Source organism: Pteropus alecto, unplaced genomic scaffold, assembly GCF_000325575.1.
Source record: "Pteropus alecto unplaced genomic scaffold, ASM32557v1 scaffold25, whole genome shotgun sequence".
NCBI classification, from domain to species: Eukaryota; Metazoa; Chordata; class Mammalia; order Chiroptera; family Pteropodidae; genus Pteropus; species Pteropus alecto.
The window spans coordinates 13,039,464-13,053,182 of record NW_006441955.1 but is presented as its reverse complement, the minus strand read 5'-3'; the positions used below and the strand labels follow the sequence as shown (position 1 = coordinate 13,053,182).

The following is a 13,719-nucleotide window of genomic DNA, read 5'->3' as shown; positions in this document are numbered from 1 at the left end:
ATATATATATACACACACACATATATATATATATATATATGCAGAAGGACAACTGAGTTGAGTAATAAGGTAAGTGATAACATATTAGCACATAAACATGAAATAGAAGGAGGAAATAATTTTAGGACAAATAAAAATGGAAATGACAAAGGAGACTTTAGAAATTATCTCACTCTCATTTTATAAATGAAAAAAATTGGGACTCAAAAGATTTAAATTACTTTTCCAAGATGACCTAAAACAGCAGCAGCAACAACCAAAAGAAGTAAATTGATAATGGAATATTAGACCTCAATGACTTACCAACATTTTTTTTTTCTTTTTTTTATTTTTTACACCTACAGCACCTGGTCTTCCTAGGTGGTCTCCTATCCAAGTACTAACCAGGCCTCACCCTGCTTAGCTTCCGAGATCAGACGGGATCGGGCGTGTTCAGGGTGGCATGACTATAGACCTCAACATGTCTTTCAAATGCTTTTCATAGCTATAAGCACTATATCAGAATGATTTTTTTCAGACTTTTCATAAAAAATAACCATTGATTTGAAAATTTGATTCTGAAAACTTTTATCGAAAATAAAAACTTTAGTTCTTTTTTTTAGTATTACAAGAAAGGACATATTGTCAAAACCTTAAAGTCCCTCCATAATGGATAACATAAAATCTACATTAAAAAAATTCCAAATTAGGTTATCTACATGACATGGGGGTATTAGCAATCGAGATACCATACAAGAAAAGATAATAAAAGTTATTTAATAATTTGGGGAAACATTTATTATATAATGTTAAAAAAACAGGATATAAAGCTATATATAAAAATTAATCTCAATATGTTAAAGTAATTTAAATACATACTTTCAAAAGACTAGCAGGAAATACAATAAAATATTAAGTGATTCTGAATTAAAGAATTACTGGTGACTTTTTAATACTTCTATTTTCCAAACTTTCTAACATGTATTTCTTAGACAGTAAGAGAAAAGTCATTTTTTTAAAATTTAAAATAATTGACTTTATTATCTCATAGTTGCTTTTCAAAACGGGTTTCAGTGATTTGTTCAACAATAACTTTAGAATAGGCAAGTCCTCTGTTCTATTTTAATAAGACAGCCAAAGATACAGGAAATAGTTTTATTACCTAAAAGGCAAATCACAGATTTCTTTTCAGAAGGTCAAATATTTTATCACATTTTTCCTATGTACTTAGTTGACAGGTTTCAGAATTTACAAAGGAAAAAGCTGGAGGACAGAAGTTAAGCAATTTCTTACATCGTAATGCTAGTAGTTGTAAGAAAGAACAGAAATAGACCAGGAGATGACCACTTCTCCCCAGGCCAAAACCTTTTCCACTAGGTTTGCCAGCACTCATGTAAAATTATACCCAGTACAGAGCAGTCTATACCTGTATGGTCTATAGTCACCACACAGAGGAGCTACATTTAATCAGGGGTTAGGTCCTAAAGTCAGCCTATAGTATGAAAATCAAATATAGTCAAAATCAATATAGTCAAAATGATCTTCAAAAAGCCTTCAAATTGTTGAAAGGGTGCTATGCATAATTTTGTGTATAAAATCCTGTTTGGTACCATGTGTAAATGTACAATACACTATAGAACATAGTAATGTACATCATATAATAAAGAGTGCACATGGAAAAATACACACCTGTTTCATTATGAGTTCATGTAACTGAGTTGAAATTGAATGCGCATGTGATATTAACTCCACTCTCTCCTCACTACTTAATCTTAAACCTCTCTAACCCCATTTTTACCCCTCATTATAGTGGAAATACTCTCTTTTAGTCCTTAGATTTAAAAAAAGGCTTTTTATTAGTTCCTATTCTCTTGATATTTCTATAGCAATCAATACTTCTGAGCATTTCTTTCTTAAAATATATACTTCCCATGATTTCTATAATATTTTGGTTTCCTATTTCTCCTCCTATTTTCTAAACCATTTCTCCTCTATCTCCTTCATCGACTCCACTTATTCCTGCATTCCAAAATGCAAATATTAATCAATTTTGATTCTTTATCTTCTCTATATATTCTATATTCTCTGTTAAAAATATTATCTACTCTCAGTTTCAACCATGAGCCCTTCTCTGTTGAGCTTTATTATCAGTCATGTTTTACATGAGGAAACTGAAATATTGAGGCATTAAGTGACTTGTGTAAGTTCACACAGCTACTGACTGACAGAGGCAGGAATTAAGCTTAAGCAGTCTGGTTCTATTGTAACCACTATACTATACCGCCTCCTACAGTAAGTGGAGACATGTTGCAATATCAACTCAGATTGATCATACCAAAATAAAATGATCATTTCTACCTTTCGAAAATAGCCCCCTGCCAGTTTTCCCTATTTCCATCATTGGTAACATAATTTATATTAATTAGGAATGGTTTTTGTTGCCAAGTGATAAAAACAGAATAAAAAACAATTAATAATGGCTTTAAGTAACAGGAATTATATTTTATCACATAACAAAAAGTCTGACATTGCTACTTCAGTTAATTAATGTCTAACAGTTTCTACAATTCTCTTGGTTTTTCCCTCATGATCACAAAGGACCGCTGAAACTCCAGGTGTTGAGTTTGCATCCAAGATGGCGGTGGGTGGACACAGAGGGAGTGACAGCTTTCCATCTATATCCACTATTTCATCAGAAGAGCAAAAGCTTGCCCAGAAACTTCCAGCACACACCCACTTATATTTCAGTGGCCAAATTGTAAACACAAGGCAAACCAAGAAAAATGAGTATTTGGGTGGGCACACCATTATCCCAAATAAAATCAGGATTCTTGTAGCCAAAAAGAGAGGTGGCTATTGAACAGATAACTAATAGTGCTTCTGCATCATTCAGAGAGAATAATCACCACAAAAATAAAACAGGGTACTGCGGTAAGGAAGGACTGAAAGGTTTCTGTACGTTGTGTGATCAGAAAAGGCCAAGCTGAGACCTGAATGACAATAAGGTGTCAGACATAAAGATTCTGCAAGAGCACTGCAAACCAAAAACAGCTACTACAAAAGCCTGGGATGCCAGCACAGTTAGCATGTTCAAAAAACAGAGAGGAGGCCAGTGTGGCTCAAGGGTAGAAGAAAAGAGAAAGAGAGGTACACAGGAGTCAGAGCACACAGGCCCTTGTTAGCCACATTAACACCTGACTTAAGTTTCACTGTTCCATAATCTTCTATCCTAAACATCCCATAACATTCTTAGTGTTTCTGCTCATGATGTTTTTATCATCCAGCTACCCTTCATACTTCCTTTCTGACTGTGCAAACTCTATTGGCCCTTAAAGTTGCAGCCCAAATTCAACTGTTAAGTATCTTGGTCCACAGTGATTCCTCCTTTCTCCAAAGTCCTAGAGATGGGTCTAGTATAGTGTAAGGAATACAAACATGGACTGTGGAACTCAGTCTGTCAAAACCTGGCTGATACTTATAAACTGTGTGATCCTGGGCAAGTTACTTAACTAGACTCTCTCATTTTCCTTAGCTGTAAAATGTCAGTATTATAGTATCTATTTCATGGAGTTGTGGTGAGAATTAAATCAGGTAATATATGTAAAGTAACTAGAAGATTGCCTTGGCATCTTACGTGTTGGCTATTATCATTATTATTGACATTATTTCATAATATTAGTCTTCTGGCATTTATTAAATATGCTCTTATACAGTCATTATCCATTTCATGTCTTCCCAACTAAATAATAAGCCCCTGAAGATTTTAAAGGGAATCAGAGTTCCTATCATTAAATCCCAGAGGTAAAAAAGTTCTATGCAAGAAAAATATCTCTCAGATTTCATTTGGAGAATACAGAACTAAACAGAGGGGAAATGTAATCATGAACATAAACCTGAAACACTAAGGTGTTTTCAAAAAGACATTTTAGCAAAATAGCAATGGGTATGGGAAACTGTGTACCACTGAGGAAAATGGGACTGGAAGAGGAAGCAAACTTATTCTCTTACTCTATGAGACAAAGGAGTAAAAGTTACGTGGAGACCGATTCCAACTCAATACAGGAAAACTTTTAACGGTAAGGGTCTGTCTGAAAATGAAAGAGACTTCCAAGGAAAATAATTAGTTCACCATTACCTGAAATAAAGATTAGACAGTCAATCGTCTAGACTATGGCTTGATGTATAAACAGGTAACTGTACAGAACAATGCTTATGAGCACATATTCTTGAGATAAATTGTCTTCGTTGCCCACCAGCCATCCCACACACAGGAAAAAATTCTTTGGAAAAAACAAATAAAGCTATCAACTCTAGTACACCAGGCACAGTGATGATTATGAAAGGTTAAGAATTTAGTCTAAAATATTAAACTGTTGGGCCGTTAGCATCCTTTACTTCTTACTCCTGGAGCAACCACCAGACAACATACATTCTACAGGCAGATGGCAGAACTTTTCTCTGAAAAAATAAAGCAACTCTAGGGAAAAGATCACAACTTACTAAGGTGAAATTGATGAAAAAGAATGCAAACCAAGACACATAATAGTTTCAGAATACTTGGTACAAATAATAATAGCTAACAATTTATTTAGTAACTACTATAAATCAGACATTCACTTAATAAATCATGTAATCCTCACAATTTGGCCACAGAGAGAGGTAGCTATTATTATTTGCATTCCATGAAAAAAAAAACTGATGCACAAAGAGGTTAAGCAATGTGGCCAAAGGTACACAGGAATGGGGATGTGGAGCTGGGATTCAAAGTCAAAAACCTTTAAAGAGAAAAAAAAAGTTTACACTTAGAGGAAAATAATTCAGAATGAAATCAAACTTCTCAGCAGCAACACTGGATGCTAGAAGGAAGCAGAGCTATGGCAATAATCCCAAGGAAGCTATGATGGTGGCCCAGGGTAATCATGGTAGTGGTGAGAAGTTATCAAATTCCTAATATATTTTGAAGGAGAGATGATAGGATTTGCTGATTGAATGGACATGGGGTGTGAGATAGAGCAAAGTATCCAGGATGACTCCAAGTTTTTAAAATGAGTACACAGAAAAATGGAGTTGCATTTCATTTGGTTTACTTTATTTTACTTTTACAACTTAGTAACAACACTTCTTTGGATAGATATAAGATAAAACTGTAACCCTATGGTCCCTTTTATAAGTAGTACTCATGTAGTAAAATTCCAACAAAATAAAGAAAGAAAACTAATTTTTATGTTAAGATTTTAAAAAATGGGTTTTTAAAATTTTATAGTCGTCTACAGCCATGCCACCCTGAACAAGCCCGATCCTGTTTGATAAGCAGAGTCTGGCCTGGTTAGTACTTGGATGGAAGACCACCTAGGAAGAGCAGGTGCTGTAGGCGTAAAAAATAAAAAATAAGGGATTGTAAGCTGACAAGGTCCTTGTAATCTGTGAGGTCAATCAAGGGTTGCCTCGCCTAACAAAATTTAAAAATTAAAATAAAATAAAATTTTATAGTCACATCTTACAACTTTAAAAAAATAGCTAAAACAAGTATTTTATAAATATAATTATTTAAGAAGGCCAGGATGAGATTAATCTTGCCAACAAAAACAATTTAAGAAACAAATAAAGTAGATAAAGCAAGCAAGTGCTAGAAAACACCAGAAAGCAACCAAAACAGGCATATCTCAAGATGAGATCTTAGAGGGGATACAAACATCAAGAAATAACAGAAGCCAGACAACAATGGAATATATATCGTTAAGGTACTGAACGAAACTACTGCTAAGATAGAATTCTATCCAATGAAAATATCCTTCAACAAAAAAGGCAAGCTCTTCCTCTTCCCTTCCCCGCTAAAGCCACTAAATAAGGATGAGCAAAATAGGCATCCATGGGGGCATGAAAGTCATTCTGGTCTAATGGGTATGTTGGAGCCACACTGGAACCTGGCAGATACCACCCTAATCAAGTGATCGAAGTTAACATCACCAAGAAAGGGACAAACTGAAATCATGTGCCAACCACCAGGATGCAGTGAGAAGAACAGAGTATCGATTCTGTGATATACTTGACAAAGATACAAAACCTGAAAAAATCATGAGGAATCATAAGACAAATCCAAAATGAGGGGACATACTATAAAGTTTTAAAAAGTATCTTGTAAAACAAAACAAAAAAACCCAAAGTGTCCTGTAATCTTTGAAAATATGAAGGTTATGTGAAAGTCAAGGAAAGATAAGGAACTGTTCTAAAGTAAAAGAGGTTTGAGATATACAAATACAACACATTATTCTGAACTGGATCCTTTTGCTATACAGAGCATTAATAAGACAATTAACAAAACTTGAATAGTGTCTGACGATTACATGGTGATGATATATAGTGCTATTTTCCTGATTTTGAAAGTTAGATTGTCGTTAGGTAGGAGAATGTCTTTGTAGGAATTTTATACTCAATAATTCAAGGATGACAGGCACTGGGTTAGCAAGTTACTCCCAAAGGGCTCAGGGAAAAAAATTATTTGCATTATACTTATAACTTTCCAGTAAGGTTGCAATTATTCCAATTTTTTAATGAAGGCAAAATAAAGATGTATTCAAATAAAAACTGAGAGAATTTATCACCAGCAAACAGCAACAAAAGAAATATAGTAAAGGAAATCTTCAGAGGGAATCAAAATGATCTCAGAAAGAAAGAGTGAAAGGCATCAGACAGAGTAAGATTTACTGTTTAAAACATAACGCCTTGTGGAATTGAAAATATATGCAGGATTAAAATATATTACAACGAAGCACAAAAATGGACTTTAAAGAAATATTACTAGAGATAGAGCATTATATAAAAGAATCAGTTTTCAATAAGAAGATCTAACAATCCTCTATTTGTATGTTAACCAATAACATAGCCTCGAAATATGTAAACCAAAAAATAAGAGAACTTCAAAGAGAAATGGACAAACCCACAATCACAATTGGAAACTTTTATCACATATATACATGCAGGAACCAAAATAAGAAAATAAAATATTTTAACAATATGATTTAACTACTCAGGAGACAAGAGGGAGGGAGAGAAGGAAAGAGAAAAGGAAGGAGAAAGGGAGGAGACTGTTAATAGAAAGATCAGAGACAGGATTAAATAGAACTATTCTATAGACATGATGAAATCTAAAGAAGTGGCAGATGGAAGAATGGTTGTTTTAGACACAATCCCAGTAAACCTGACTTCATCATATTCACCTCTCAATTCTACCTATTTGCCTCCCTATCCACAGGAATTTCCTGATTGACCATTTCAATGAAAGAAAAGATATTCCTAACTCCATCTGAAATTCTGCTATCCCTATTATGCCATTATTATGTCAAACTCTATTGTTCATTTTATCTACTCCCACCTCAAGAATTCTAAGCATTCTTAAAGTAAGTCATGAAATTGTGTTATTTAAGTCCATTATAATTTGGAGGGCTCTCACTATTCTCTTGCTGATTTCTTACTAATTGTGGAGTAGGTTTAAATGGACCAGTCAAGACTTTACCCGAAGCTTAAGCAAAATGCAGTGAATATACCTTATAAAATGTTTTTGTACTCCCCAAATTAAATTATTTCTTTCCTATTTTTCGTTCCCATTTTTTTCTTCATGGAATTTTAGTTTTTGTTACGCATTTATATGTGTTTAAAATCCATCTTGTCCACTAGACTGTAAGTTCATGAAGCCAGGAGTCATAACTCTTGTTTGCCAGTGCATACCCAGCTCCAGCCATTCAACAAATACACTGAATACTTACTTACCATGGGCCAGGCATTGTTCTAGATGCTTTGACATACATCATTGACCCAAATGGGCAAAAACATTCCTGCCCCTGTGTAGTTTATATTCCACTAGAGAAGATGGGTAATAATAAACATAATAGATAAATAAATTGTGTAGTGTATTAGAAAGTAATAAGTGCTAAGGAAAAGGTAAAAAGACAAAGTAAGACGGAATGGTGAGGAAGACTGCATTTTTAAATAAAGTTTAAAAATTACACCTCATCGAGAGGGAGATATCTAAGCCAAGACTTGTAGGAAGTGAAGGCATCGGCCATGAAGATATCTGAGGGAAACGCATTCCAGTCTAGCGCAAAGGCTCTAAGACTGGAGTTTGCCTATTAGGTTAGATGATCTGCAAGAGGCCAACATGGCTACAGCACAATGAAAGAGAGGCAAAATAAGAGATGACAGGCTGAGGTAAGGGAGAAGGGCATGAAGACAGATTATCAAAGGCCTTAGAGAATATAGTTCAGAACTTTTTTACTTTTAAGTAAACTGGGATGTCAATGCAGGTTTTTAGGATAGGGGTGATATGATTTGACTTATGTTTTAAAAGAATTATCTGGGCTGCTAAATTAAGAATAGGGTGGAAACTAATTAGGAGGCCACTGCAGTAATGACTGACGGTGGCTCAGACCAGGATCGTAGCAGTGGAGGTGTGAAAAGTGGTCTGATTCTAGATAAACTTTGAACATATAAGTGGTTATGGGATAATAAGAAATAGAGAAGAAAGGATAATTCTAAGGCTTTTGACCTGAGCAGATAGGACAAATTTGCCATCAAATGAGATAAGGAAAACTATAAGTGGAACAAGCTTAAAAATAAAATCAGAAATTTATTCAGGATATGTGCATCGCACATACAAAAGATGTTGAACGGCAGCTAGACATATATAATCTATAATTTGGAAGAGAGGTTTGGGGTAACAATACAATCTTGGTCTTAGTTGACTTGTAATTGATATTTAAAGCTATATGACTGGATAAGCTCACCAAGATAAATATATGAAAACTAAAGACTAAGCACTGGGGCAGTCCAACATTAAAAGGTTGGAGGAAAAAAGCAGGCAAAGGAGACTTGAGAAACAATGACTAGTAAGAATGGAAAAACCAAGAAAGTTTTGTTCCTGGAAGCCAAATGAAGACGTATGAAAGGTGCAGTGGATGTTTGGCTAAGTGAAATGCTAATGATAGAATGAGTAAGATGAAGACTAAGAAATAACCAATGGATGTAGCAATGTGGGGGTCATCAATGGCCCTAAAAAAGAGTTTTGGTTGAGTGGTAGGGGTGAGATCAAACATTTGTTGACTAAATGAATGACCATATTAGTGAACTATTAATTTTTCTCCTAGACACCTAGAAATAAAACAGACTTGTCTTTGAGATCTCCCTTTTGCTTGCCCCAAGTCCAGTGTCTGCTTGGTCTTACTAATTCTACTTTCACAAACTCTCTCAAAACAGTTCCCTCCTCTGCAATCCCACAGCTCTGTCCTCCCCTAGGTCAATGAAGAAAAGTTAGACCTTTTAAGAAATGATGCTGGAACGATGGATTATCCATGTTTTTGTTTGTTTGTTTGTTTGTTTGTTTAAAAAGGTACCTACCTTAAGATATATACAAGTTCTAAGTGTAAAACGTAAAACTTTTGGAAGAAATGTAGGAGAATGTAGGTCTTATGTTTATAACCTTTGGTTATTAAAGACTTCTTTGATACAAAATTTAAAACCCATAAATAGAAAGATTTACTAATTTGGCTAAATTAAAGATGCCATTAACAAGTGAAAATAATAGCCTAAGAGAATATATTTGCAAGATATAAAGCCAACAAGTGGTAGTATCCAGAATTATAAATTTTATTTGATTTTCTTTAAATAGACCAAAGAAAAAAAGGACATGAACAAGAAATTCACAAAAGAGGAATCAAAGGGGCCAATAAACCTTAATAAGATTTTCAGTCTCACTAGTAATCAAAGAAATACAAATTAAAGTTACAAAAAGATACTAATCTCATATCCATGAGATTGGTTAAAAATTTTAAGGTTTGACAATATCAGGTGTTAATAAGGATGTGAAGCATTGGAAATCCACATATACTGCTTGGTATGATCACTCTGGAGAGAATATGACAATATCTAGCAAACCTAAAATTATGTATACTCCACCACCTAGCAACTCCACTCTAACTTACCTAGTGTAACTAATATAATCCTAGTTAGAGTGTTGTAGATGCACAAAGAGATATGTATAAGAATATTCTTATACACATTATTCATAACTAGAAAATGAAATAAGTTAGATGACCACCACCAAAAGAAAGTTTAAATTAGTATACTGCAGAATGTACTACTTACGATTCAGCAGTTTAAATGAATAAGTTAGACCCACATGTACATGTATATAATCTCTCGGTCATTATTAAATGGAAATACAAGTTGCAGAAGGGTATAGACATTTTTACAAGTATATCATTAATAAAAAGTTTACTAACATGCAAAACAATATATATTGTTTATGTTTATAAAAGTATGGGTATTATATACTAATTCGGGATAGTTGTTACCACTGGGGAGGAAAGGAGGAAGGAAGGGAATAAGATTGAGAAAGGGTAGTATATTTCGATTACACAGATAATTTTTTTTCTTAAGCGTAATGGTAGCACATGGGTATTTATTATGTTATTCTCTGTATTTCTGCATGCTTGAAATTAATAAAAATCAGTATATTGCTAAAGTACAAATGTCTTCAGCCTGGCATTCAAGATTGTCAAATATTATTCCAACCTCTTTTTCTAGCCTCATCCTCCACTATTTCCTACAGCAGTGTTTCTCAAGCCTTGGGCATTATATATCTCCTTCAGTATTCTATGTATACCATCTCTATTATGATTAACGAATATTTTCTTTTATTTTTAACCTAATTAGCTTTGTACAGTCAATCATAAATAGGAGAGTCACATTTGACAGTCCAGTTATATTTTTCAAATATGAATATAAATAAATATATAAGTAATACAATATCTGTTCTAATGTCACCTAAAAACAACTTCGGGTTGTACTGTCTTACACGGTTCTCAGATTTGGTGAGCAAGACTACTTGGGAGGCTTGTTAGAAATGGAGACTCCCAGGTCACACCCCTAGAGATTCAGGCAGTCAAAAGACAGAGATCCTGCGCTATATGTATCCTCGGCACCTACCAAATTGGACTATTTGCCATTCTCTAGACAAACTCTACATTTCCCTTTTCCAATACCTTTCCTCTTATTCCCTCTGCTTGAAGTACCCTTCCTTCTCCTTAAGCCAATAGAAATTAAGCCTAAATGTTCAGGCCCAAATTAAAAATCTCGAGCACTTTGACTTAGGTGAGACAGCCCTCTCATTCCAACACCCTTCCTTCCCCTACCAATTTATTTCTGTTTCTGTATGGATGCTTATCATATTCAATGTAATATACATCTATTTGTCTTATTCTCCCTCCTGAACTATAAATGCTACTTAAAGTAGAAGCCTTATAACTTGCTGAGAAGTAGGGATTATGTCTTGGTAATTTTATGTTTTCAGTATGATAGTTACTCAAATACTTGCTGAACTGAGTTCTTCTAAAATTGAATTAATTTAACAATTTTTGTGAACATTTTAAAAATCAAGTAGTTAAAGCTTTAGAACATTCATATAGCATTACAATTTAAACACTAGAATTAGACTACCGAGCTTAATTTTCATAATGAGAAAATTCATAACATACCTTACCTAAAAATAAATAATTTTAAGTTGTTTTCATTTTTAAAGAGAAAAAAATAACTTTTGCTAAAAATGCCAAATTCAATTATTAGGAAGAAAAAGAAACTGCTTAACTTACAACCTTCCAAGAAAAAGTAAATGATCGAGTTACTAATTGACAAATGAGTTTTTTATAATGCTTCAAAAAGCTATTAGGAACAATACTTTTATTAAAGCAAAGTTAACCGATGCTGGCAAAATTCTCAATATTTCCAAATGATATTTCAATATGGTTTCTCTTTACCTTCATATTGCATATGACTCTAATGCATCGAGCAATGATTTCTTAAGTATTTTTTCCAATGTAAAAATCAGTGTAAAAATCACAAAAACTGTCTGTTTTTAACCAGAAAATATCAATATGCAACTCATTTGTTCATCTTGTTTTTTCAACTTGGTAATAATTTGGTTTGTTTCTATTTCAAGAGTAGACTGCTTTACCGTTCTAAACAGACTTATTTTAACCTGGATAGAAAATAAATTAATAGAAACAGAGAAATGGAACTTTTTTGTGGAAAATGTTCATCAATATCAATCTATATTACAATATCATCTGGGTTTGTATATTTTAGTACAGAGAATACTTCATAAAGACTGAGAACTGTAAAACTAAAATATATAAATATTTCTAATTTCAAGGAATAAAAAAGGGGGAAAAATGGAGAATACATATTTTGTTATGTTCACTTGGCCTTCCAGGTTGAAAAGAGAGAATGAAAAGATGACAACTGTGAGAAATGAAGAATAAGAAACGGTTCTCACATATCTCATTTTCACCTCTCCTCATTCATTTTTCTGTCATGGTTCTGTTAAATTTCCTCTTTTATATGGCAGGTCAAGTAAACTAAACCTAGCTTACATGAAACTTTTTATTTAACTTTTTCATTTTATTTTTTACAGTATAAAAATCAAATTTCAACCTACTATGTCCATTTTCCTGAAAAAAATTAACTGTAAGGAAAGCAGTAATAAGGTACTATTATATCTGAGCTCAAACTAAAATTCCCAAAAGTGATTCTATTATTGGTTTTAATTACCCATAAAATGGTAACCTATAGCTATTGATACTAATAAAGAGACCCATCCAGTTATGCTTACTTTCCAAATAAGTAATCATTTTGACTTTCTAAAGTACTAAATATAGATAATCCTCGAGGCTATTCTATAAATGTTTTAGCAGTACTGTACTCAAGGACCAGAAAAATGCAGAAGTTTAAAGATAATGAGAAGGAGTTAAATAAACCTATTTCAAAGATCCTATAAGTAGAATAGATCAGATTAGACAAGCTTATTGGAAGGTTACAGCACAGCTCATTTGATAAAGCAGTTCTGAGATATCCAAAAATACCATTTCCCTTTAAAAAAAAAAAAAAAATCAAAGAAGCAGTAGTAGATGGACTAACAAGAAATAATGCACAATTTGGCTTGATCAAATACTTCATTAATTTTTTTCTACCCCCTAAGGTATTGCCCTTTTAAAATCCTCTTCAAATAAAATATAACCTAATTGCTTGCACATATAACCTAATCCCTCTGCAAAGGCATTTTTATTTCAACAGTGCCACCTAGTGGAGCAAGGACTCTCAACTGGTCACTAGTTGGTTTCATCCATACCAAAGGCAAGGAATTTCCAAATAGTTTTATTTTCTGTTCACAATATTCCTAATAATATTAACCTTCAAAGGGAAATTTTAGAAAAGTATCAAAATTTACAGATTTTTGTATTTTTATAGGCTATCTCTAATAAAAACTGGTCATTTACAAATATTATTATAATATTTTAAATAAACGTACCTTAGTGATTTCTTCAGAAGCTCGTTTGAAGTCCTGAACATTTCGACAGTAAAATCCTATTGTACAGCTAGGATCCATTTTTCGAAAGGACATCTTTTTAGGAGAAGGGCAGTGGAATGTCTGTAATTTTCAAAGTTCTTTAGAATTAATTTACTTTTATTTGATAGACTTAAGTACATATAAGAATATTACTTAATTTAAAATTTGCCATCTAGCTTTTCTCAACACTATAAACATGCTTTTCAAATGGTGTTTTAGTCTACCCAATGCAGATGGTCCTTCCTACTCTCCGAAGCTGTAAAACATGACATTTAACTCAGTATGTCAATTAACCAAATCTCTACCTTATGTGATATTAGTGCCATTCTGCAAAACAGAGTGTC

General features: G+C 33.3%; 1 protein-coding gene and 1 pseudogene across 4 annotated transcripts in view; both read right to left on the bottom strand.

The window, feature by feature from the left end:
- Nucleotides 1-13,719, bottom strand: part of ATG4C (autophagy related 4C cysteine peptidase) — a 68,479-nt gene that overhangs the window by 3,619 nt on the left and 51,141 nt on the right. For all 4 annotated transcript variants that reach the window (XM_015595292.2, XM_006919269.3, XM_015595291.2 and 1 more), the window contains one exon: nucleotides 13,337-13,456. In XM_015595292.2, the coding sequence (XP_015450778.1) occupies nucleotides 13,337-13,456 (120 nt within the window). The remainder of the gene's footprint in view (nucleotides 1-13,336; nucleotides 13,457-13,719) is intronic.
- Nucleotides 336-454, bottom strand: LOC112486030 (annotated as a pseudogene).